This window comes from Balaenoptera physalus (assembly GCF_965194825.1).
Source record: "Balaenoptera physalus genome assembly, chromosome: 8".
NCBI classification, from domain to species: Eukaryota; Metazoa; Chordata; class Mammalia; order Artiodactyla; family Balaenopteridae; genus Balaenoptera; species Balaenoptera physalus.
Genome location: NC_138887.1, coordinates 86,703,657 through 86,731,123, shown reverse-complemented (window position 1 = coordinate 86,731,123; position 27,467 = coordinate 86,703,657). Strand labels below are relative to the sequence as shown.

At 41.5% G+C, this 27,467-nt stretch overlaps 2 protein-coding genes across 15 annotated transcripts in view; one reads left to right on the top strand and one right to left on the bottom strand.

Moving 5' to 3' along the window:
- Positions 1-12,770, bottom strand: part of ZNF277 (zinc finger protein 277) — a 165,807-nt gene extending 153,037 nt beyond the window's left edge. For 10 of the 12 annotated variants that reach the window (XR_014266620.1, XR_014266621.1, XR_014266622.1 and 7 more), the window contains exon 1: positions 12,618-12,748. Coding sequence is in view for 2 of the 12 variants with exons in the window: in XM_082472370.1 (XP_082328496.1) it covers positions 12,618-12,708 (91 nt within the window). In the remaining 10 variants the exon portion in view is untranslated. Of the gene's footprint in view, positions 1-12,617 lie in introns of all 12 variants that reach the window. The other 2 variants (XR_014266629.1, XM_082472369.1) reach the window with 2 other exon arrangements.
- Positions 12,771-12,938: 168 nt separating this feature from the next.
- Positions 12,939-27,467, top strand: part of DOCK4 (dedicator of cytokinesis 4) — a 490,817-nt gene continuing 476,288 nt past the window's right edge. For 2 of the 3 annotated variants that reach the window (XR_014266607.1, XM_082472224.1), the window contains exon 1: positions 12,939-13,337. Coding sequence is in view for 2 of the 3 variants with exons in the window: in XM_082472224.1 (XP_082328350.1) it covers positions 13,301-13,337 (37 nt within the window). In the remaining variant the exon portion in view is untranslated. The remainder of the gene's footprint in view (positions 13,338-27,467) is intronic. The other variant, XM_082472223.1, reaches the window with a different exon arrangement.

Genomic DNA, 27,467 nt, shown 5'->3' with positions numbered 1-27,467 from the left:
TCAAAGAAAGCTGATAGAAGAATGTGAATTAAAATTTTATAACCTTAAATAATGCATTAAATAGCTATGGTTACCTGGCTTAAAAAGAAGCACAGGCTTGAGCGCTCTGGAACAGTAGATCAGAAATTGGTTACTTGGGAACAATTTCCTTTTTTTATTGTTCAATATTCAAATCTTAATTCTAATGTACTAAGGAAGGGACACTAAAATAAACAAAAGACAACAATTTGAAGAGTCCTCATACTGTGCTAAAGTGGTAGGTTTTATTTATACAAATATTTATTTCAATGCTATCTTGAACGTTTTCAAAAAAATTCTAGCTTTTGAAAGGGGGAAAAATGCTACTTAGAGAATGTCACATCTCTCTGAGATAGAACAAATAGTTATGTTTGTTGTGTTTACCTTGGGCTTAATACTCTACATTTATTCTTTCCCCACTAAGGGCTGGAAGTAAAACAGGAAAGCTATAAAATGAATGACAATGGTTATTATTATAGATACAGGGTGAATGATCTCTTCTTGAAGATGTTTACAGATGGAACTGTTGGGTGTGTCTAAGTTCTTAATAAATATGATCTGTTTAAGGGAAGATGACCCTGATTAGCATTTGCCAAATCAAATTCCACAGAACACTAGCATCCCATTAAATGTTAATAGGTGTTATTTGAGAAAAAGGTAGTGTAGTTAAATATTTGGGAAACTGCAGTGTAATCCTTATCTCTTGGATGGTCACAAAAATTTGCATACTAAAAAGTCCTGAAGTAAGAATGCTACGTAGCTTTATTTACCTCAGTATTTGCACATGAAAATTTCTTTGTGTAAAACGGTATTAATACTTTTTCTGTCGTAGAATTCTATGGAGTCCTGAAATATTGTCCCTAAAAACATAAATAGATATTAAATTTACATTAGCCCTACCTACTTCCATCACATAGATGAACAAAAACAACACAATTTTCTATGAATGTATCTCAAAAGTATGATATCAAAGAAATGAATTTCTTTTCAGTCCATTACTTAAAGGTTTTATTCATTTTAAATTCATTTAGACTCTAAGAACCTGTAAATCTATATGGCTGGATATACTCTGGGACTCCTGTAATGAAAGGAAAACAGGATTGTGCTCTATTTATGGAAACAACTATAACAACTGATACTTAAACATACCTTATAAACGGGGGAAGTAACATACTTTAATCTGTTTTGTCAATAAACTCTAAGATGTTTCAAAAGGAAAAAGATCAAGAACAGGAATCTTTCTCTGTGGTGTCAAATACTCATGTAGTCTAGGGGTCATGAAAAAGAAAGGGTATTATCACCCTATACTTGAGAATTATATTACAACTGGCTGATTATTCGGGATTAATGAGCACAGGGTTAGGAGTTCAGTGGCCATATGGGCAACTGTAATGAGTTGCCTGCAGCTAGGCCCCTGCTAACACTGCCAATCAGCATCCGCAGGGATCTCTAAGCTCACCAGCAGTTTGGCTCTGCTCCAGCAGGGGACGACCTCAAGCCAGTGGCTCTATACCAACCCAGTCTTCTCGGCTTCACCTCCATCTGGGTCTGGGATGCTGGTCACTGGGCATGTGACTAATTTCTTGGAACCAAGCCTCAACTTGTATACCTTTTCTAGTAAATGAGTCTTCAACCTGCTGCCCTGATACCATAAACCAGAGTCCATGCCTCACCCAGAATCCATGTTCCTCTAAACTTGTTTCTCTAAGGCCTTTGAACTGACTTGAATCCTGTCTCTAAAGTCCAGTTTACTGTGGTTGTGTTCCTGCTAATGACAAAGGCTCTCTCCTTGACCAAACTTTAGTCGGGATCCTCTGAACCCTTTTCTGGATCAGGCCATGCTAGACCTGCATAGCCAGGTTTTAGCAAGAATCCTGCTAAATCAGTTTGGAGAGAATCCCCCACCCTCCACCTCTGATGGGGCTCTTCTGCCTCTACTATCCTCCAGGTGATATTACTCGGGCCGGCCTGCAGCAAGAACCTTGTCGACTCGATTTAGCCAGGGAAACCGTGTCCCCCTAAAATGGAGTTGCCCTGCTGAGTTTATGATTAACCTCTCTATCTGAAACTTTATTCCCCTTCTTGTCCCCCCTCTGACCTCAATCCTGTGCTAACTCAACACTAATCAACCAGAATCAGATGACTAAAACTGCCGTCGTTGATATCATCATTAATGTGCAAACTCAGGTTATTTCTCCAGGGCATGAGCTAATAGACCCCCAAGCCATGGACCACATGGCCAGAGAATTGTAAACCAGAGACATCCTAACTCCCAAAATGACGATTAAGAAATGTCACAGAAATGTCACAAGATGATGATTACCCCCAGCTTCTTTGTTCTTTCCCTTTAAAAAAAACCCCTAACTCAAAGACCAAATTGGAGTGGATTGAGGTTTGTCTCCCACTCCCTTGCTTGGCGCCCTGCAATAAATCCTGACTTTGCTGCAAACTCCCACTGTCAAGAGTTTGGCTTTCTGCACCACACGCACATGAACCCTTTGCTCCGTTACACCAGAATCCCCCTGATGTTTCCTATTAGTAATTTTCCATCACCCAACCTCCCCAACCTGCTCCTTGTCTAAAAATCTCCACCTTTCCTTGAATCTGGAATTGAGCCCAATTCTATACAGAGGTCTCTTCCCTTCTATTGCAATTGTTGATGAATAAACTCTGTTCTTTACCACTTTAACTACTGTCCAGCTCTGGTTTTCTTTAATACTACCTGCTCCCAGATCTCTCCACCTGTCTGTACTCTGATGCCTGTTTTGTCATCTTTACGGTGTTCTCTGCCTGCACTCCCTGGGCCTTCCTTATGACAGAGCCCAAGCAGACCCCATCCTATCAAAGAAAGAATCTTTATATACAACCTGTTCTGTCCTGGCATATTTCTCTAATCTCAGGAATTTCCTTACAGGACTGATTTATCACCTGACTTCATTAACAAGGGCATATTATTAAAGTCTAGTATGAGTCTTCATTATCTTTTTCTTTGGCAAGTACCCCTGCCTCCTGACTCAACTTTCCCTCTTCAGGACATTGTTATCTGATTAAACATTGATCTTGTCATTCCCTTTCCTCAAGTCTGCAGAGTCAGGGTCTAACGTCTGAGGCTATATGATCTAGCTTCAAACTGTCCAAACTTCTTTTCATTGCTTCCATTTACCTAACATTTTCTCCAGACAAAATGAATTTGACTTGTTACCTGCTGTAGATGCCCTTAGTTTTTCTACTGTTCCCTCCCTCTGCCTAGGTCTATAATGCTTTTCCTTATTTCTGCATGTCCAAATCCTATTCAACTTTAAGACCTAGTACCACCTGTTGCGCACAATCTCTTTCTTGCTCAACTCCCATCTTGATCACTCTGATGGTCCCTAACACTTTCTACTTTGTAATACAGTTATTTATGCACTTATTATCTTCCTATTAGGCCATAAGATCCTGGATGGCAAGACCTATCTTATTTTCATCTTTGTATTCTATAGCATCTAAAATATAGAAGCTTGCACACAGTAGATGCTTAATAAAATTTTCTGAATGAACTAATTCTCAGTTCTATCAAAGCTCTTTCAGATTTGCATCGTTTATTAAAACATGGAAAGGAGAGGAGATGGGGAAGATGGGATGCATCATAATGATCTATCCATAATCTTTTGGATTAAGAGACCCTAGAAGTTATCTATTGCCAGTGGTTCTCCACCAATTTTCTAACTTGATACACCTGATTAGTGACATTCACATGTGCAACTAATGTGTAACTAATTCTTAAGGGAAAAATCCAGACATATATTCTTTCTTTCTACACAGACTCTAGAGTATGTATAATTGGGCTCCCTAGCTGTAAGTCTACCTTCTCTTTCTTTTATTGATGTTTGGAAGATCAGCTGAAAGGATGCTAATATAAAGAATTCTCTCATTTACAAACCAGGAAATCTTAAATACAAGTGCAAATAACTTCTCTAAAATCACACAGCCAGTCAGAAGCAGAAGTGGGGTTAAAACCCAGGTCTTTTAACTCCTTGTCCAGTGGGCTTTCCACTAAACAATATAGTCTATGATCATTGATGTTGGAAAAATAACTCAAAGTCCCTGTAGATTATCAGCATTACTTTCCTTCATGTGGGTACATATTTATAAAGCTTTCAAAGGCCATCCATCAACTAGTTTGTAAGCAAGTCCAATAAGCTTTCAGACTCTTTTTCACTGAACTTCCTCTTCCCTCCTCCATTTGTGGAAATTAGTTGTATGGTGCTTTAGCAAAGACAGCCTGATTGATGTTACTTACTGTTCAGCAACAGTTCCTGCTATTAATTGCTTTAAAATGGTAATTACGATTTGTGGTACAAGATATTTTTCTTTCTAATTGGCTATTACTGGTGAATAGCAGCCTGTTACATAACAGAAAGATTGTGTTAAATCAATAACCACAATTACAATTCCGAAGTCTTTCTCTTAAGAAACAAATCTTAAGTTTTTGAATAAAAACACTAAAAAAAAAAAAAAATTGTTAAAGGCAGGGCCTCTGTAATTACTTGTAATTACTCTGTAATCATCTTTCAGTTTAGAAAAAAACACGAAATAAGGACAGTGTTAGGGAAACCAGGAGATGAGCATGCATTTCCTTTCTTTTAAAAATAACCACATTTAAAAGCTTTACTCTGCTCAGCTCCTCAGTCAATCAATACAAATTGCAGATTCAAATGTATCCAATTCTTCCCAGAGTGTAATATGGAAACAGAAAGGACTCTCCAATTAGCTCTGGTAAAATATGAATGTGGAGCCCCACCAACTACACTGAAAAGTCCCCAAGGATAAGGCCAGGGGTTCTTCTTCATTTGTGCCCCATACAGCACCCAACACGGAGCCCATCCACAGTCACCACTCAACCAACACCAAATGCCAACACAGCATGGCACTGTCCCAGAAGATGAGGTGATCCAAAGCTATATGTGACAGTCCCTGTCCTCAAAGGGTATATTATAAAATCAGGGATATGTCTTGATTCAAACTCTAATGTTAATTAGTCTGCAATCATTTTAAAGTTATATCTCCAGATTATTGTAGTAGTAGCAGCAGTTGTGATGATAATAATAGTGAGGTCACCTGACTCGCTCAAGGTTACACAGGTTTTAACCGACAGCTACTTTGGAATCCAGTTTGTCCAATTCCAAAGCCTCACCACTGCCTCTTGTGACAGGCCTTCATCAGCATCATTCATCCCTACATTTTCATAGTGTATCAAAGTTTACAGAGTGCTTTCACATACAGTGTCTCACTCAACCTCCCAGTAATATCAGCAAGGTACTTACCTGCAGCATTTTTATGAGACTGAGGCTCAGCGGGGTTAAAGGATTTTCCCCAAATTCACACTGCCACAAAGCAGCAGGCTAAGAACCCAGATTTCTGACTCTTAATCCAGGTTTTCCTTCCATACATTTTTACTCAATGTATTGATGAATTTAAATATATTACACATAAAGAAAGCCCCAAAGTATCCCACATCAGCTTATGTCACCTAAAATATTCTACCACTTATTGTTGAACACCCCTCCCAACCTCCCTCCACCCCCACAATCGAGCAAAGGTTTAAGTCCTGTTTAATTCCAGAAACTACCTGATGCCTAGAGCTAAAGACAGCACCCAGTCCCAGTTGGCTATCTTACAAATAATGACACTGGTCTCAAAGACCATTGGTTGAGATGTAAAGAAAGGCAGAAGACTGATCAGTCAAATCCATCACCACTCGCTGTCCTGCTCACCTTTGGGTCAATGAAGTCAGTAGAACACACTTATTTCAGCAAGAGATGGCAGTTCTTCAAGGAACTGTCAGCGAAATGCCAATCCATTCAGTCTCATAAGTTTATTAAATAAATCACAGCAAAACTGAATCCTAACTCTATGGTAAAGTTTTCCATGAACAACTAACAGAAGTATTTAAAAATTCAATCACTGAAAGGGCAGTTTAGGTGTACTTCTTATTTCTACATACTCATGGATTTACATTTAGAAGAAAGTATGATTTTTATTACATCAATCTGGTCAATATCATCTTCAGTTTTTCAAGATGGGACGTGTTTGAGAATGTGCTGTGGAGGACAGTGCTATTCTTCTGCATGAACAAGATCTATGTCAATACAATTAGAAGTGTATGTAAACTCAGTGTCTGATACTACAAGTACCTACCAAATCCCGTAACAGAAACCTGGTCTTAAAATGGAAAAGACGTGTTAAGATTGTAGCACTCAAAACCATCACCTGTATCACCTCCGGCACACATGCCAAAGATGTCCCCAAACCTATGACTGAAGTAAAAGTCACCATTTATTGAAGACTAGGTACAACATTCCAGCAAGACACATATGATTATTACCCATTTCACAGATGAGAAACTAAGGTTCAGAGGTTGCTTAACTTGCCTGTGGCTGGTGAGTAACCAGGATTTGATCCTAAGTTGTCCTGACCTCTTTTCTCATACCATATTGTCCTTCTATAGTAACATCAACTTTAGAACAAAGTTACGTTTTTTTTTTTTTTATTTTTATTTATTTTATTTTTGGCTGTGTTGGGTCTTCGTTGCTGCACATGGGCTTTCCTCTGGTTGCGGCGAGCGGGGGTTACTCCTCGTTGCGGTGCGCGGATTTCTCATGCGGTGGCTTCTCTTGTTGCGGAGCACGGGCTCTAGGCGCGCGGGCTTCAGTAGTTGTGGCACGTGGGCTCAGTAGTTGTGGCGCACGGGCTTCATTGCTCCGCGGCATGGGGGACCTTCCTGGCCCAGGGCTCGAACCCGTGTCCCCTGCCTTGGCAGGCGGATTCTTAACTACCGTGCCACCAGGGAAGCCCCAAAGTTATGTTTAAGGAAAGTATGTTTCAGACCGCATCCAAAGGAATTTAGTTACTATGAGACATCTTTATAGTCGTAATTGGGTTAAAAGTTCTCTTTCAGTTACTGTGTGGCCTTGTGCAAGTTGCTCTTTGCACCAGTTTTCTCATTTGTATTAAATAAAAAGGGGATAATATGAGTTTCTATCTCAGGGATGTTGTGAGACAAAATGATCTCTAAAAGCATTTGAAACAGTACTTGGCACAGTTACTGCTCTACAAATGTTAGCTACCATCAGTATCATCATTGTCATAATACCTCTTTTATAATATCTTCTCTTAATATCCTGCAAGCTGGGTCCTATGTATGTTTTAAAGGAAAACAAAAGGATGTTCTGAAGTAGGCCCCTTCAGAACCTTACACCAAACCTAGTATCTATAATTCTTTTTCTTCCTTGACACCCTCTGGCCTGTACCTTGCAAGGCCATCTGAGTATGTAAGATTATCTAAGCTTCTTGCTGACTCTGAATGTGGGTGTATGTGTGAAGAGCTGGGAGCTGGGTATGAGGGGGCAGTGCTTGGCAGGGGTGAGAGAGGGTATAGAAGATAATATAAAAGGCCTTCAGAGCACATAGTTGCAATACCAGTACAGAGCACCAACAGACACCCTGACAACCCTTAGGAATGCACGGGCAGCCTAAGCAGTTATCACCACCACATTCCTAAGCTTCCCCTTGGTTACACCGCAATTTAGATTGCTTCTAAGTTAATCAGAGCAGGCAGTTTTACAGTTCAATTAGGCATATCTTTATACTGAATGCAACTGATATTTACTGAGTTCCAACTTTATGAAAGGAAATATGTTGGGCTTTCCTAAATGTATAATTCAATGCAATAATCACAGTAACTCTGCAAGGTAGCTATTATAGCTATATTTTCATAAATGTAGCAGATATGTAATAAATCTACATTATACAGCTACTAAATATCAGAATTGAAATTCAAATACAGTTTTTCCAAGATAGGGTCTAGTCCTCTTTCCACTGTCATGCCAAATATATAAGACTGGACTTAAGCCTTAATGCTGGAAGTAAGATGACAACCTGTGGAAAACTGGATAAGAGCCACAGAGATGATGGAAGACAGATTTCAAAGTCTCTGTAGCAGTTTACTCAGTTATGGGTTCAAGGTTATAAAGGACAGATGTGAAGTATTCTCTTAAATATTTAATCATTATCTAAACACTAACACTTCACTTAAAAAAAGACTGAAAAGCTATGCTTAAATGCTAACTATGATTATCTCTGATAAAGCTGATACTTCATGATGACATTCTGAATTTTCCAGTTGGTATGCATAACGTTCACAAGCACACGTTGGTATGCATAACTTTCACAAGCATGCAACATCTACTCAGTTTTTTATTCTACTTCAATTCCTGTTTAAAATAGCAGTCATTCTAAGTACTTTGGATAAACTTCAAAGATTCTAACCATTAAATTGTTATAGAGTGTTTACTACATACAGTTCTGATAGGCACTGGATGTACAAAACTAAAATAAGACAACTCTTGCCCTCAAGAAGTTCAGTCTACTGGTGTAGACAAAACTGCCAACAAATAACTACAATGTGATATGGTGTAAGTGTGATAATGGAGATTTGGGAGGGGAAGCAGGGTGACTGAAGATGAGGCTGGAAAAGTAGATTGGAACCTAAATGCAACACGTTAGAGTTACACTGAAGATTTGAAGTGAAGACCCATACATAATACATTTGAGTTTTGGAAGGTGGATTAAGAAAGGGAAAATCAAGAGTCAGTGAGATCAGGGCTTCCCTGGTGGCACAGAGGTTAAGAGTCCGCCAATGCAGGGGACATGGGTTGGAGCCCTGGTCTGGGAGGATCCCACATGCGGCGGAGTAACTAAGCCCCTGCGCCACGGCTGCTGAGCCTGCGCCCTAGAGCCCGTGAGCCACAATTACTGAGGCCTGCGTGCCTAGAGACCCTGCTCCGCAGTGAGAAGCCACTGCAATGAGAGGCCCGCGCACCGCAACGAAGAGTGGCTCCCTGTCACCGCAACTAGAGAAAAGCCCACGTGCAGCAAAGAAGACCCAATGAAGCCAAAAAAAAAAAAAAAAGTCAGTGAGATCAATAGGAAGGTTTTGCAATCATCCAGGCTAGAATTCAGTTCTGGTCAAACATTTATTAAACACTGACGAGGTGCCAAGAACAGGGTCAAGCAGACAAAAACAAACGACACGGTTTTGGTCCCCAAGAGTACAGTTTGGAGCGTGGGGACACAGGTAATTCAGCAGCAACGGTGAGGGTTAGAAACAGAATAGTGGCTACTTGAAGAGATGGAGAGAAAGAACAGATTCAAAAGATTCTTTCAGGCACAGGAAAATAAGGCGTGGTAACTGATCAGATTCAGGACCTGAGGGCAAGATAGGAATCAAGGGTGATTCCTTGGTTTCTATAAAAGGCTTGATGCCATTTATCAAAATAGGAAATACAAGAATGAGGAGTTGACACCACCTGCTATCCCCATTTCTTCTAGAGACATCACAAATGAATTAATAAGGTCTCCAGGGGCTTCCCTGGTGGCGCAGTGGTTGAGAGTCTGCCTGCCAATGCAGGGGACACGGGTTCGAGCCCTGGTCCGGGAAGATCCCACATGCCACGGAGCAACTAGGCCCGTGAGCCACAACTACTGAGCCTGCGCGTCTGGAGCCTGTGCTCCGCAACAAGAGAGGCCACGATAGTGAGAGGCCCGCGCACTGCGATGAAGAGTGGCCCCCACTTGCCGCAACTAGAGAAAGCCCTAGCACAGAAACGAAGACCCAACATAACAATCAATCAATCAATCAATAAATAAATCTTTAAAAAAAAAAAAAAGGTCTCCAGACGAAAAGCTTTATAAATCCAAAGAGGCATTACCATGATCATCATCTACTGGACATGCATTTGCAGGGAAAAATGTTGACTCTGTCAGAATACTACAATATGGAAGCACAGGTTAACACTGTCAGACGAAATCACTGCCATCAGAAAAATTTCCCCAGTAACATCCCCAATGTGAGAAATGTTGAGTCTATTACCTGTTCTTAATTTTAGGAGACAATATGAAATCCTAGTTACCGTTCAAATGTTTGGAAAGCAAGGGCTTCCCTGAGAGATGGAGCCTCAGGAAGTCTGGCACACAGACCTCAGGCAAGGCGTACCTGCCTGCATACTGCCCAGCGACTCATTCTAGCAGAAATCTTGTAGAATTGCACAGATTTCTATAAAAAGACTCCCTAGTCCCTTCTGTCCCAGAATATTAAACACACAGATTGACATTTTAATTAGAATTAGAGGAAAACCTCTTAAAAGAGGCAGTTTTCAAGAAATTAATGATTTTAAAAAAGACATGCTTGATAACTAAAGTGGCTGCTTAACAAAAAATATGAATATGCATACTTTTAACATCATTATTTCCACCCAAAATTTGTATCACACTTTGCAGGCTTTGAAAAGAATGTGGATAAAGTCACAGAATGATACATAGGGAATTTTTCAAAAAATTTTTTAATTTATTTTTTTATATAGCAGGTTCTTATTAGTTATCCATTTTATACATATTAGTGTATATATGTATTAAGGGAATTTTTAATGACAACTTTACCTTGTAAGAATGACATAAAAATCAGCCATTAAGCTCTCCCATTGATTGCTACAAATTACTGAGAATACTGATTCTCACTAATCACTGATGGGCAGCTCTGAACCAGGGTGAGGAATTTTTTTGTTACAGATACAGTAAATTCACTGCTCAATACTTCTGTTGAAAACAAACTGGAACCTAAAATTATGCTTTCTATCAGTTACTCAATTCAATCTAATGGTCATCTAAACACTGATCCTGAATTAATACTGGTCATCACAGCTTGGTAACGATATGGAGAAAAGGACACTCATGTTATTACTGGTAGGAATGTCTACACACACCCGTTAAGAGGAAAATCTGACATCACAATTTTAAACATGTGTCACCTTTGACCAAATTCCTCAAGAAATACACACCCGGTGGACAAGAATATGTATATAAAGCTGTTCACTACATCACTGAAAAACTAAAGCTACACTACATGTTCATTAACAGAGGAATGGTTAAAGTATGGGACGTCCATATTATGGAATACTATGGGCACAGTCCTTAAAAAGAATTAACAAATATACTGATATGGAAGGCTGCCTATAATAGAACATTGGGAGAAAGATGGTGGCAGATCTTTAAGCTTACATAGAATGATCCCTTTTTATTTAAAAAAAATCAAAATCATACAGATGTGTGTCATATATAAAATTTATTAGAAAAAGCACACACCAAACCCCCAAGAGTTGTTACTTTGGGAGTGGGACTGTGTGTGGTGCAGGAACTTTCATTTTTTTACCTTACACATCTCTGAATGGTTTGAACTGTTTATGATGAAAAGTTTTATAATTTTAAAATAACTAATGATATTTAAAAGTTATACAATGTTTTTGAAAGGCATACCCAATTTTCTTTTTTATGAGTTAATCTGTGAGATAAATTCACCAAAGATTTCACCTTCAAATGTTAAACTGGTAGCCCTCTGGTACTTTGAGAATATGGAAAACCTTTAGCATGTTACTACAAGATAAGAGTTGACTATATGGCCAACCCCAAAATGAACTGTTTAGGGTATGAATATAACACAATATTTAAGTATGGAGCTTAGCCAAAGATTTCTTTGGTAGAGGTACTGAAATAATTTCAAAGCTAGGGGTTCCATTGATAAGAAGTGGGAAGAAATCTCTGTGCTAAGACAAAAACTTAAGACTAAATGTCAATTTAACCATGAAAGCAAAAACAAAGAAAAAATTTTAAAAACCCCAACAAGGACGGAGAACCAAATTTAAGCCCCAAACTATGTACATTAGAAAAAGGCAACTAGCTGTATTAAATGATCAAATCAAAAAAGAAGAGAGTGGGATGGGGATAGACAGACTAAAGGTAAAAGAATGGGACTAGGAGTACTAAAGAAAATCCCCCTGCAGCTTTCAAAGTGTGATTTTTGCTCTCTACATTGGATCAGAAGACAATTTGAAAGTCAAGTGAAGCCAAAGTAGCTGTGATGATTTTCTCTGGAACCATGACTGCAAATTACCACTTCCCTTCTTCTCGTTCTAAGGACCCAGTCTGGGAAGATCTCCCAGACTCCACGTTCAATCCTGGAGAACGCCCGGGGCAGTCAACGAGCGAGGGGGGTAAACTGTGAGAGCCACACACACTTTCCCTTCAGAGGCTACTCCAACCAGCAGTTGAGAAAATCTGTAGAGTGGATAGCAGCGACCAACCAGTCTGCAACTGGAAATCCGCCCGAACCCAAATAAAACCTATCTCCCGAGGCCAAACCAAGCAAACCGAGGCAGGGGTAGGGTACTGGCGAGGAAAGAGAGTGGCTAATCCCAGAGTTACAATAACCCACGCACGAACGTTACATGACTCACGCCCACTCGGCAGCGAGCGCAAAAGTGGGAGCTCCAAGCGGGGGACAGACGCCCAGGGAACTTCCCTGTCTGCGGAGGCTATGGCATCCCATTTTCTCTTCCCTCCCAGACAGCCCCCAACAAGTAGCCGCCTCCGACCTCACCCCGTCCCGCTGGGCCCTGCCCGAGGTTCCCTCGTGCTCAGGTGGCCTTAGAGCTAAGGTCCGCCCAGCAGTCAGCGGCACTCCAGGTCGGAGAGAAAGGAAGACACCTCAGAGGCACCGTACTCACCCTCATAACTAACACCCCCAGTTCCGCCACGGTTGCCATCACCGTCCTCCTCTCCTTGGGTAGCAGCCCCCTGTGTCTCGGGAGCAGCCATTACGCGGCTGAGAAAAAAAAGGGAGGGCTACGGACAGGCGCGGAACCAATGGAAACGCGATTGGAAATGAACTCCCCATCGACGCGGCGTCTCCTCCACTCCCACGCCGCGCCGTCACTATCTGGGCCAATAGGACGTGGCGAGCGGAACGTATCCCCGCCCCCAGCTGCTAATTCCCCGCCTCATTCCGGGATGGAGTGGCCCAGAACTACAATTCCCAGGGTGCTGCGGGGGCGCTAGGCAGGGAGGGCTGGAAGAGGCGCTGGCGCGCGGGGGTGCGCCCGAGAGTGCCCCGGCGTGTTCGCTTAGTTCAGTGAATCAGAACAATGACTGCGCCTCCGGGTCCCCGGGAGCGCGTCGGAGGACTGTGAATAGCTGCCGCCGGGAGAGCGGCGGGTGGCGCAGCCTCGGCCGCGCGGTGTCAACGCCGGGCTTGGGAGCCTCCAGCGCAGACCTTGCCCAGCGCCCGCAGCCCGCGCGGAGCCGCCGGGCTCCAGCGCTGTAACCGCTACTTGTGAGCTGTGCATTGTTGTGAGTCGGAGAAGGGGCGCGGGGATTCCAAAGCCCGAAGACCCCGGACCCCTCTCTAGCCATGTGGATACCTACGGAGCACGAGAAATACGGCGTGGGTGAGTCTCAGCTGGGCGAACTTTTATTCCGCTCTGGCCAGAGCGTGTGCGTATTTCGCGTCCTTGCCCCCGCGCCCCTCTCTCTCCACCCGGCTGGAAATGCCTAATCCTAGCATCGCGCTGCAGGTTCGGGGCTTTGCCCAGCCAGCTCCGGGCAGAGGGGTGCGCGCCGGGGTCTCGCGCTTTAACGCCGGATGGGCGCTCCAGGCACCGGCTCCCGGAGGGAGCGCTCGTACGGCTGAGGGGAGCGCGCCGCCAGTCCGCCTGCTGCGGGCTCTGCCTGCGGAGTTTGGAGTGGCGACGGGGCGTGTGTATGTCAAGTTGGAAGAAGAGGGCGAACGGCGTTCCTCTCCCTCCTTCTCCTTTTTCCCCAAAGACGGCAAGGGCTGTGACTATTTCCCAGGGTGGAAAGGGAGGCAACAACAATCACGTAGAGAGAACATCCCCAAAACAGAAGGGAGGCGCAAAACCTTCCCTCTGCCTCCCTTCAACATTCCCGGAGAGCGGAATGTGGCACCGTCCTCGAAAGAGCCGCTCTGACAGAGTCCGGCCCGAGCCTCCCTCCTCCCTTCCATCCCGGGTTACCGAGTGTGTGTGTTGAGAGGCTGGGGGAAATTGGTAAATTTCAACATCTGCGCAGCTCTGCTCTTTGGTCTTTGGAGGGGAACGGGTATTTCAGCAATGTTTTTACTTCTGACCACCCTCTCTCCCCGGGGTGAGCCCGGTGTGGGGGTGGGGGTGGTGGAGGACAGCTGTGGAGTGTTAATGGGGAGAGGGAATCGGAAAGCTTGGGTCTTCGAGGCAAGGAGACAGCTCTTAGGAAAGGACTACCCAGACACTGGTGTTCGGAGGAAAAGGAGCAGGGTAGCGCTCGCTCTTCTGTGCAAAGGTGAACAACAAAGGACATTAATGTTGACTGATGAATACAGGAGTCTCCCTTCCTTTCCCTCCTTCCATTTCAGGCCGATTACAGTTCCCGTTTTTGTTGTTTGATTTCAGCTGAGTCGCCCCTTGGCAGTTACTCCTTTTAGGTTGCGACTATTAAGCCAGGCTCTCTGACAAGCCTGCAGCAGCCAAATACAATTAATTATAACCTCTCAGAAGGTTTAACAGAGAGAAAGCATTATGGATTTTACTAACAATCTCTATTTCCTATAATGCCCCGTCCTGCTGATTGGTGTACTTTTTTTTTTTTAAATTGGGTATAGAGCTAGTGATTTAGATGATATGTAGGTCTCTGCTTATGTTCTAAATTCATTTTCCTGTAATTTAAAAAATCTGGAAAGCCTTTCCAGGGAGTCATAGTTACAGGGAATTTTTTTTTTTTTTCCAACTTCGCCTGGGGATAGGACTTTGGAGTCCCCTGAAAGGTTTAAACAAAGTCATTCCTGTATATTACATTAGCTTTCATTCTGGATTTTGACTGGTTAGCAAGACAATAGTTTGTCCAGGACCCACCTTTGGGGAGGGGTTCCACCTTTCCCTCTCTTTGAAGTGTAAGGGGAGCCTTTGCCAGGCACTCTACTGGCAAGGAGTAGATGTTTCCTTCTCTTCACTTGCCCCTTTTTTGGAGTAGATTACCCCTGGCTAGGAAAAGACATTGCCTTTGCTGAACTGGTGAGGACCTGGAGTGTTCCCTTGTCACCGGGTTATCACTCAGTGCAGGAAGCACAGACACATCCAGTAACACTGTCCCGCTTGGAGTTGATCCCAGATGTTGCTTTCTTCCAAGTGTTAAATTATACAGATTATGGATGGGATTTAACTTTCTTGATTTCTTTATGTGCCAAGTCACAGCTGGGGTGCTGTTATCGATTAGTTCTTCTCTCACCTTTCTTTGCAAGCTGTGGGCAGAGGATTAAAACATACTCTGGGATTTCCTGGAATGGCAAACTGGATGTTATCACTCAAGTGTTTTGGGCTGCAACAGACACCTCGCCTTTGGGTGGCTGTGATTTGGTTGCAGAGTAGGGGAGGCGGAAGGACGAGCACACATTTGGAAAAAGGTTGAGTGAGATGAGCGGCGAAAGCGGGGGGAGGGTCTGTTGTGCTCATTTATACAATACCACACATAACATGGAATGTTAACCATCTTTTATTATTAATTTTTGAGCATTTGGCTTATGAAATGCTTAGCTGTTTTTTAGAATCCATCTGTTAGGTGTGTGTGTGTCTCTGTGTGTGTGTGTGTGTGGTGAAAATTTTGCTAGGATTCTTATGTGTGTACTTTATTTCTCACCACGGAGAGCACTATTTGTAGCTGCCTATGCCGCAAGTTGTTATTGGTTTATTTATTTTTATAAACTTGGTTAGTGTATGTGCTTTTCTTGTCTAGTTTTTTATAAATACTAAGGAAAAGATATTTTATGGGCACAAATGTTTGGTTGATATCAGGTGTAGTAGTAACTCACTTTCCTCATTCTTTGAAATAAATTGGTCTTTGTGACTTTGAGTGCCTGAAGTCTCCATGCAAATTGTATATTTCTAATATACTTCTTATCTACCATCAATTATGTATGAGATAATTATGTGTCGTTATATATTAGAGTTTCAGTTTCAAGCAACATATTGTAAACATGGATAAAATGACTTAAATTTCATACCTGTAGTAAGGTGTACCAGAGATAGAAATTCCTTTTCAAACATGATGTGTGGGCACTATCTCCTCCATTTAACTGATGAATAGTCTTAAAACAATGTGTACATAGTCATATACCTAAGTGTTCTAAGGAATTAGACAGGTATAGTGATAAAGCTAGAGTCCTGAGTGATAGGGAACCTTGTCTCTTTAAAAACATGTTAGTAGGCACAATGATAGGCATATTTTATCTTGGGAGATTCTGTTTAGCTTTTGGTCTTAGTCTAGACAATGCTGCCAGCTGTGTGACCTTAGGTAAGTTGCTTAACTTTTCAGGGTCTCAACATCATGGTCAAATGATATCTAAGGTCCTTCCCAGTACTAATTCTGTAGAGCTCTTCCAAACAAGTGTGTCCTTTGGTAAGAAAGACATTTCTATTGTGTCAAGATTGTTATGAGAAAGACACTTTTGCTGTGACACATCCCACATGGTTTTCAACTAAGATCACAGGTAAGCAAACTACCTGGTAAGCTGCCAGAACCAAGGTGATGGTTGCTTGCTTTTTCAGTCTGTTTGATTCTCCAGCAGGAACTCCGTGGGCAATGACTAAAGCATTCTTGATCACCTCTTCGCAACTTTCCTCACGCCCACTGTCTGCCTTCTGTCTGTCCTCATCTGTCATACCCTCTGTCCCCTCCCTTAAAGTGGTGGGAATTAGTCACAGAGAAAGTTAGGACCATTGCAGATCTGTTTCTATATTCCCTTGCTCAGCAGGCATTCATGCAGCATTCCCAGGTGAGCCAGTAGCCTTACTGAGCTGCAAACTGCTCCTCTACATCCAGCCAGATGTTTTACATGTGTGAATCCAGTTAAGCTTAGAGGGGGAATATGGGCTGGATTGATCACTGCAAAAAATCCATGAGGCTTACAAGAAACAAAACTCAGAACAAGCTGATCTGAAGGTCATGGATGCCATTTAAAAAATGAATTATTATAGTACCAGTATCACTGAGTACTCACAAACATTCCTGTCCTCCATTTATCCTGAAGTGCTTTTTGAACTCATCCAAGTAGGAATTCTGTTCCTTTTTAAAGCCCCTTCTATTTTTAGGAGGAGAGGTACCGTCTCTTATTTACACAGGATCTTTAGAATGTCTTTTCCTTCAGAAGCGTGCTTTAATGGTAGCCTGTGTGGGAGAGTTATGAGGGAGTGTACCTTTCCTCTTAGCTGTTTTCAGTTTGTTAGCTAGCAGCCTTAAAATGTTTCCTATTTGTGGTACTGTGATGTGTGCAGATAACATGTGTAGCTAGATAAAGATGTGCTGCCTGGAATTGTTTGTGGCATTTAGAGCCTGGCACAGGATTCTAAACTTTAAGTGAGAAGCAAAGAGGAGTGATTTATACCTCCAAGTAAAGTACCATTGAAGGGCTGTGCAGACAGTGGGATGGCAGCTGACGTTCTTGATCTGGCCTCCTGTGGGAATAGCCTATAAACGTTTCCCCCTTTTGGTCATTCTCCTAAGTGATGATTCTTTCATGAGGCCCCACAGTAACACAGAGATGCTGCCTTTCTTCTTTAGTCTTGTTTTTTCCCCAGAGGCTGTATGGTAAGTACTACAAAGGAGTTAATAAAAATTTCAAGAAACTTAAGACTTTCCTGTCTCTAGCTCAGTTTCTTAGGAGACTCATTTTCAGAATTAGCTTTGTTACCGTATGTCCAAATTTCTAGCATAGTGACTTTATGCTGTTAGCATATATAGCAGAGAAACATTAAACTCTAAGGAAACCCAACCAAGATGCTATAACCTTACCATATTAATACAATGTTTTATAGGTAAAAAAATGTTGTGAAATTATTTTACTTGGGTCTGCTCTCTGAAGTAGAATGATAACTTCCATTTAAGACATGAGGAAACAACTTCACAGAAGTTAAGTGAAGTGACTTCACTTCACTTAAGTTGTTAAGTTAAACAACTTACAGGCATACCTTGGAGATATTGCGCGTTCGGTTCCAGACCATTACAATAAAGCGAATTATCACATAAAGCAAGTCACACAAATTTTTTGGTTTCCTAGTGCATATAAAAGTTATGTTTACACTATACTGTAGTCTATTGAGAATGCAATAGCGTTATGTTTAAAAAAACAATGTACATACCTTAATTTAAAAATACCTTATTGCTAAAAAAAAAAAAAAGCAAACCATTGTTGCAGGGTGGCTACAAACCTTCAATTTGTAAAAAAAAAAAAAAAAAATAATGCAGTATCTGGGAAGCACAATAAAATGAGATATGCCTGTACTCTAGATCAGTGGCTTTTAATCTTGTTTAACTGTCATCCATAATAGGAAACACATTTTATTTCCTGAGACCACCAACACCACCCCACACACATATAAGTGAAACAATATTTGCTCATACTTTCTGTGATGTTCTATTGTTTTTCATTTTAAAATATATATACAAATATCAAATCATTATGTTGTATACCTGAAACTAATATAATGTATGTCAATTATACCTCAATAAAATAAATTTATGTATAAACTTAAAAAAAGAAAGGTTGTCATTAATGTAATGACTCATTCATGGGTCCTGACCCATAGTTTGAAAAGCACTGCTCTAGATACCACATTTGTGAAACAGGAAGGACTGGAATTAGACCTTGTTGGGTTTCTAGTTAAGTTCATTCATGATGTTGTTGTTGCTTTTTGGCAAATGTGTATTTGTGTTTATTTTAACTTAAACTTTAATCATACTTTTTTCTTTCAATATAAGTCAAAATCTGTCTTTTTATATAATATTTCTCATTTAGGATGGAACAAGTATACAGAGCCATCAGATACATTGTATAAATTGTCTCTTTAACATTACATGTGTCTTTCTACTAGGATCTTTTTGACAAGGGCTGGGATCAACTGCATAATGACCAATTTTGGATTTTTCTATATAATTTCCTTTGACAGTGATCTCTGGCAGAAGAATAAATATAATAGATCTAATGAGCTTGCCAATTGTAGGGTTACCAGCACCATTCTTTTCTACCCTTTTACATATTGTTGACCACTAGTAGAAGAAACAAGGCAGCTCATGTAACTTGTTTTCTTAAAAATCTAAACTGGTAAGCTTATTTGGTCAGAGTATATATAATATTAAAGAATAAAGAAGTAAAGTTCCTCAAGCCTATTTTTATTTAAGCAGTTTAAATGTACTTAAGGAACAACTGTTTTACTTTCTGGCAGTTAAAAAAAATGTGTGCTAAGATACACTGGATATCTACTAAGTAAATAAGAATCACCAAAAATAGTGTTAATGCCTTTTGGTGACAGAGTTGCAGTAAAACTGATATGCATTACCCTGCTGGTTGTATTGAATATTAATGTGATCCTTTTGGAAATGAATATATGTATTTAATAGCCTTTGTGGAGCACTCTCTATTTGCCAAGCATAGTTCTGAGAGCTTGTCATGTGTTTTCTGTCTAATCCTCGTGACAGCTCCATGAGGAAAGGTTCAGTTATCACTCATATTTTACAGGAAACTGAGTCATAGAGAGATTAGGTAACTTGTCTGAGGTCACACAGAAATGGTGGAACTAGGATTGGAACCCAAAAAGTTTTAGACTGAGCCTGCTCTCTTAGCCACTATTCTGTATTGCCTAACATGACAGTCATTAGGAGGAGTTTGAATCAGTAATCCCACCCCTCAAAGTTTACATGAAAAACAAATCAATAGGGACACAACACTTTATGCACAGAGTTATTCCTTGCCATGTTGTCTGTGAAACAACATCAATTCCAATACAGGAATACTTTAATCACTTCTGATTATCAGCACAGCAGGGTATTTATAGTCAAGAAATGGAATAATTCCATAAATAATGCTATTTCTAAAATACATTCCAGGTATGTAGTGTCAAGTGACAAAATAAATCAAAGGAAATACAGACAGTGATTGAAACTACATAAAATGTGTAGCATTATAGAGAAGATGTAGTTAATGTGTAGCATACAGAGAAGATGTAATTAATGCACAGATGAGAATTGTTAGACTATAAAGATTACCAGCAAATTCTTTTTTTAAGAATTCCTTTTGGTTGGAAATATGAGCAATATTCACACATATTGTTGCTTTTGGATGACAGGGGTGGCATAAAAATGATCTAAGAGAGATTATTGCGGTAGATGAGGTGAGAGATAAGTACCTGAACCCGGTGAACCATACTGCATGGTGAAATGTGGACAAATCTAAGATGTTTAAGAGATGGAAACAACAGTAATTGGATGTGAGGAGTTAGGGAAAGGAAGAAGTTTAGTGTCTTCCTGGTTTCCAGCTTGAACAACTGGGTAAACATAGGTGCTGTTCAACGACAGAGACTTTTTGTAGGTGGGGAAGGTTTATGGTGTAAGATTAAGAGTTTGTGATGGCCTAACGTTGTCCATACTCATCAAACATTCAGGTGGCGATATCTACATAGACAGGAATAGGATATCACTCTGGAGCAAAGGAGAGAAGTTCTAGACTAAAGAGCATGATTAGAGAGTCATTTGGTTTGTGTGTGATGACTGAAGTGATCCACTTTATTAATTGTATTGACTGTGATTATGTAGTCAGCTTGTCTAAGTTTTAAAGTGACAGGTCCTTAATTTTCAAAGCACAGTCATCTTGAAGCACTTTATTAATATGGGTATGGGGACTGTAAAATAAGAAATGTTAGCTGTCCATGTGGAGTTGGTAGGAAACTAGATTTTATGGTCTTTTCTTGCTTCCCATTAGTGCATTGCCTGGTTAAGGCATAAGTTATTTCTGTTTCTGTGACAGTTCTCTCCCAGGCAAATGTCTCATGCCAGATTGTGCATGTTTGTGAGATTTCCCCAACAGAATGTTGAAAAACAGAAACCACAAATAATATTTCAATAAGCAAGATTTATACATCCCTCAAACAGCATATAGGTGTATATACACATCCACAAATGGGAAAATGCTCAGATATCCAAAGCAATATATTTGTGCATACAGACTGTGTGTGTGTGTGTGTGTGTGTGTGTGTGTGTGTGTGTGTGTGTGTGTGTAGTAAATATGTAATAACTCTTAGGAACCCCAAGGTCAAATTTAGAATTCTTAAAGTTATACCACTGTACTCCTGAAAACTATGTGATTTTAAATAAGGGATTCCAGCTTAAGATACCATTAGGCTCCCTTCCCCTAATATAGCCTGCATTACTTCCCACGGAAAGATCGATAAACGTATGCAAAGAGGCAAACATTGATAATATTAGAAATGAAGTCTGACAGAAAACCTATTGCCAAAATTTGGGAGGAATTTCTCCAAGGCAGGTGGAACTGCATTATGAAAGCCAATTGGTGGCTTCCCTCTGCTTTCCCTCATTAAGCAGAGCAGCCTCAGTGACCTGGGCAGGAAGACCCGTTGCCCCTCCCCACTGTCACCACCTTCAAGGCCAGGTCAATACATTCAACTTGGTGTGTGTCCTTTACCGCCTGAGGCCTCTATGGTCCTTCTGGTTCCATCTCATCTTTGTATTTTCTTGAGAGATGACCACTTGGAGAAACAGCTGGGGCAGGAAGGTGGGTGGTTGGGTGCGTGGAAAGGCGTCTATGGAGAATACCATTTTGTCTTTGACAGGTGTACTGCGGTCTTCATAAAAAATGTGATTTTATAGGCACCTTTGAAGTACGGCAGTAACAAAGCATGCTGGATTTTATAGTTTTGCTTGCAATCTATTGGTGACAGAGAACGACGTGGTGGGATAAGAGATAATCTTGTTTGAATTGCCAAAAACCATGGTCCATGGCACCTGATGACTTATCACTGGGAACTTGGCTTGGAGCTGTGCACTTCAACCAGGAAGGAAGACTTGTAAGTGGGACCAAACCCACACCTTTATCTTTAGCCCCATCCTGGGTACTGCAGAGAGGTTCAAGACCCAGGGTGCATCAGTCAGTGATCACATTTGTATCCCTATGGAAGAAGGAAAGCCGCTAAATCCAGAAACAGGCGTCTGTCACTCCGTCATGAACTAAACATGGCTGCTTCTCAGCTGGGGAGGAAGAGGGAAAGCATGACATTCACATGGGAGGCTTTGGGAAGCTGCCAGTTACACATGTGTATTTCTTTTCCACCCCTGTTCATGTCCCCTGTGTGTGTGCCAGAAAGAGAAGGTTGGTGGGATGGAGGCTGGTGAGAACCCTTCTGGTTATGAAAGTCGCATGTCTTCCTGGGTTAATTTGATAACCATTACTCCCCCAAGTTGTGAACTGTTTTGCTTTTTTTGGCTGCTCTGCATGGCCTGTGGAATCTTAGTTCTCCGACCAGGGATCGAACCCACGCCCCTTGCATTAGAAGCTCGGAGTCTTAACCGCTGTACCGCCAGGGAAGTTCTAGTGAACCGTTTTCTTAACCAAACAATTTATCGTTCGCTTTTATGAGAGTGTTAATTGGGCATTAATCTAAACATAAAGATCTCCTTGAAATCTTTAAGCAGAAATGTAGAGATTTGGTTCTTTTTTTTTTTTTTTCCTCCAAAATGAAAGAATCCTGTCTGCCTTGGTGACTGGAGGTGAACATGTTTGGGAACATGGGCATGCGTGTTTGTGAGGCAACTAAAAATAGCCCTAACCCAGGTTCTGGAGAAAACAGTACTCACTATCCTGGGGAGAGGAAAGAACCTGTTGGCCTTTGTCCGAGGGTGTCCAGAGTTGGTTGAAGAGTCTGTAGGGTTTCCTTGTTAACAGGCTTAGGGTTTAGCCAGGCTCTCGAAGAAATAGGAAAATCCAAACATGCATAGGCAGTTCTGTAAAGACCCAAGAGAGGAGAAATATCTGAGATTTTTCTCCAGAAATCTGGATGATAAACACTAACGACAAGATAGGAGGATTCCTAGAAAATTCCACACACAGGTAAAAGTTGTTTTTTTTCAGGAAAATTATATTTGTATTAATTACATCCTACATTTCATTTAATAGTCCCATCCATAGTTTATGTAAGTTGATTCAGAAAACCAACCATTTATGTTCTCGGCCCCAAGTTGGAAGAGGAAATATTATGTATAAATTATGTAAAAATTATGGTAATGAGTTTTAAAATGAGAAAATACTTATGAGAAGTGAAGAATTGGGATACAAAATTACATGTTGCAGTGTTGTTACAACCAGTTGTTACAGTTGAGAGGTAGCATTATTTTTTTATACTTTCTACTTTTTAATAATTTCCAAAAAGTAACATGAATTGCTTTTGTAATCATAAATAATTATATAAACTCTTTTATAAACCGAGCTTTATTTCCTATATAGAGTTTTCCTCTCAGGATTAGAGGTTAGACTGGTGGAAGTTGAGTCTGGAAGGCCTGAATTTCGTTTCTCATTTATTCCGAGGAAGTACTGTGTTCCAAAGTTTCAAAGTGGCTTTCCTTGCTATACTTGCTTGATTACTTGTGATGTTGCGGCTTTGTTTATTTCCCAGTAGTCACAAAGCTGTGTTTTCAGATGGCTGTGGGGTACAAATCTTTGGAAAAGAGCCCTAATCCCTCTTTGAGAAAGAGCTTCAAACAAATCATCTAAGATAAAAATACTGTTCTCTCCAAGAAGTGTTTGTTTAGAAGATGAATGTTGGTGTCACTGCTCACTTTCCATTGTCTGTAAACTCTGTCCAGTGAGACTGTGGGTCCTGGGATAATTTATGCAGGAGAAATTGATCAATGTAGAGAGTCAAGAACTTGAAGAGGTTTTATTTAGCAATTATGGGGAATTACTGCTTATTTATGGGTGTCACGGATGGAATGTTTGTGTCCCTCCAGAATTCTTATGTTGAAGCTCTGACCCCCAGACTGGCTGTATTTGAAGTAAGGAGGTAATTAAGGTTGAATGAGGTCATAAGGATGGAGCCCTGTTCCAATTAGATTACTGTCCTTATAGGAAGAGACCCTAGAGAGCTTACTAGCTCTCTTCAGGAACTCAAGCATGCACGTACCTAAGAAAGGGCATGTGAGGACAGAGTGAGAAGGCGGCTGTCTATAAGCCAGGGAAAGAGCCCTCACCAGAAACTGACCCTACTGGACCTTGATCTGGGACTTCCAGCCTCAAAAACTGTGAGAAAATAAATTTCTGCTGTTAAGCCACCCAGGCTATGGTATTTTATTATGGCAGCCTGAGCTGACTAATACAATGGATTAGAGCAGTTTTAGGCACTGTAGGAAGAGGAATGAAGAAAACAGAAGCAGAATCTTGAGCCTCTGTTTAATAGGTGTAATCACTGTAGCCCCTGTCTGTGGTCTGAGATCTAACTAACTCCCTTGGTCCACCCTCAGAAGCACAGACTTAATTGAGTCAGGGTGTTTGATGTTGGTCATCTGCTGATAACTCCAGGAAAATGTTTATTTGAATAATGGCATTTGTGCGAAGTTGCTCATATTGTCTTAAGTCATTAAATCAATTTGGGTGCCTTCAAAGCAACCAATAGAAGTAGGGTCTTGAAATTAGTCATTTCTCCCTGCTACAATTATTTATGAGAAACTCGGGGTAATGGTTTTGACCATGTGGGTTAGCATTTAGAACAGGTAGTTGAAGTTTTATTATATGGAAATTTGGTTGGAGACATCACTTTAGGTGTACTTCGTTTTTGAAAGGCCTGCCTGGGGAGTAAATGCCAAGTCCCTGAGGAGAATAAAGCAATATTGGGAGAATTTTTTGTCCATTTTCTGTCCTTAAATATGCGTATCCTGATAGGTAGTACATCCCTCTAAGAGTTTACTTGCATATTTTTTTTTCCTTAGTGATAAGTATAAAGGCATATCTAATGACACATTGATGGAAAAACTTATGTTGGGTGATTATTTATTGGGTATGCCTGCTGTCTATAAGGCATCATGCTAGCTTTTTGGGGGCACACGAAGAGGTGTAGAACTGAGTCCCTGGACAGGTGAAGAAGGTAAAAATGTTTTATAGTTTTCTATTTAATTTACACAACATTTTTTTCAAAGTAGGTGTTATCCTTTTTTTTTTTTTTTTTAAATATTCACTTAGTAAGTCAGTATATAAACGTATCACAGAGAAATCAGTGTGAAGGTTAAGACATATTTTCCCTCAAGCTTTAAAAGGAAGATAAGGACTTGGGATGGTGATGCTATTCACTTGTGAGCCTGAGGAAGTAGCCCCGAGGAGGGAGTGTCTCATATCCTGGAAAACTCAGAACTTGTCCAGAAGAATAGAGGTTTCATTTTTAAGATACTTCCCATAGAGTGAGTCACCAGCTGCTGAGATTGTCCAGTATAAACACCTGAGTGGAGTTGTGCTTTAAATAGCTGGAAAACCTTCTTCCTCTTCCTACTGGGTAATTTCCGCCCCCATTCCCCCCCCCCACGCCCCCCACCAACCCTGGATTCATTCCTGTCACCTGACCAATGTTAAGTATCTTGGACAATGGATTGTCTTTTTTTGTGATTTCCTTCTAAGACTGGGCAGAGGAAGAAAGATGGATTCACTATTAACTAAGAGTGGGTAGGCAGAGGAAAAAACAGCCTTAAAATGAATGTTTATCAGGGGCTAGGCCTGTGTGATTGACGCCAGATATATGCACTGAAGCCTTAGCAAACCTAGAGAGGGTGAGTGATTTGTTCAAGGTGAGATTTGGACACACTATCTAGGTCTGAAGCCTGTGGTCCTGTCATGGTACCACACTCTTCTGCACACACAGGCCTATGGCCAGAATCTGGAGGCCCAGCTTTGGGGCCTGTGGACAGGGGTGAAGAAATTGCTCACCATACTTTACTTTTTGAATAAGATGCTTGTATTAATTCCAGTATTATATGAAATAAGTACCTTCATTGTCTTTTTGCTTCAGCCTTAGTCTCTGGTGGTCATGGTCAGGCCCCTCATGTGCTGCCTGCATGTGGGTGGGGGATATGGAGCACAGTGGTGCTGGAGGCGTCATGAGGTGGGTCAGGAGATGGATGGGTACCAGAAGGGGTGGGGGGAATGGGGGGATGAGAGCCAAGGACCGAACAGGGCTGCATGACAGGAAGGGAGTAAAAATGTGCATCTGTGAATGAGGATGGACCTTGGCCAAGTGTGACCAGGACCGAGGAGGAACCCTGGAGCAAAATGCAAGTTCTCAGTGATGGGGGGACTAGAAGAAAGAGCTAGAAGGGAGGGCCGACCAGCATTGATTGGAGCAGCCATGAAAACCCAAATCTCTGAGGCTGGTGGTTCTGATATTGGAAGTCCTTGCTCTGCATGGACCTGGGCCCCATCCATGCTCAGGGAAGCCTCGTCCTGCAGGGCCAAGGATCCAATGCCATGGCAACCTGGGTGTGCTGGGTTGGTACCTCTTGTCTGATTACTGTGGTAGCCTCCTCATTTGTCTCCTACCTAGAGTCTCTTCTTTCTCTAGCACATGCCTTGCATTTTAACCACAAGTGATCTTTTTTATAGAGCAACTTTGTTGATGTGCTTCATCTGAAAACACAAAAATACCGGTAATGTTTCCTTTGCAGTCAGGATAGAGTCCAAAGTCATTTCAAAGCACACCAGGCCCTTCCTAAATTGGCCCCTGACTGCAATCCAGTCCTGTATCAGACAGTTCTTCCTCCTGCACCCTGTGCTCTATCCTAGGGAACCAGGTAGAGCTTTTCAGAGGTGCCATGCTGCTTCTGAACTCTCGGTCTCTGCACTAGCCGGAACTCTGCCTGGACGGTCCATCCTCCTTTGCCATCTTTACCTGGAAAACCTAACTGTGGTGTCTCTTCTTTAAGAGTTTCCATATCTGACTCCTCCTGGCAGAAATGAAAACTGCTCTTTATTCCACATCTGTGCCCGCAGCTGCCTCTCTCAGGGCTCTTGTTACTACCATTTGAAACTGTCTACCTCTGCTACAGGCTTGTGAAGCCCTAGATGCTGTGCTGTCCAGCTTTGATTTCCTGCGGGGGTGATACAGAGGTAGCTTTTAGTAGCCTCAGTAAATCAATGAATCAATGAATAAATGGTATTTTAGTCCATTCAGGCTGCTATAACAACATACCACAGACTGGGTAGCTTATAAACAGAAATTTATTTTTCACAGTTCTGGAGGCTGGGGATCCAGCCTGGCTGGGTTCTGGTGAAGGCCCTCTTCCAGGTTGCAGACTTCTTGCTGTATCCTGACATGGTGGAAGGGATTAGGGAACTCTCTGGGGTCTCTTTTATAAGAGCATTAATCCCATTCATGAAGGCAGTGCCCTCATGACCTAAGCACCTCCCAAAGGCCTCACCTCCTAATACCATCGAATTGGGCATTAGGATTTCAACATATAAATGTAGGGGGGAAACGATCATTGAGACCACAGCCAGTGGGTTCCTTGGATGAGGAAGAAAACTCTAAGCTCAGTGTGTTGTAGTTTTTTGTTAAGTTTGTCTACCAGGTTGTCCAGACTGTATAAACCAGGCTCTGAGGACATGAGGTCAACCAGACTAGCCAGGGCCTGCCCCCAACATCCTACAGGGCTGATCTAGACGAAGACAAATATTTGTCAGAGCGACAGAACTTGTCAAAAGTATATGAAAT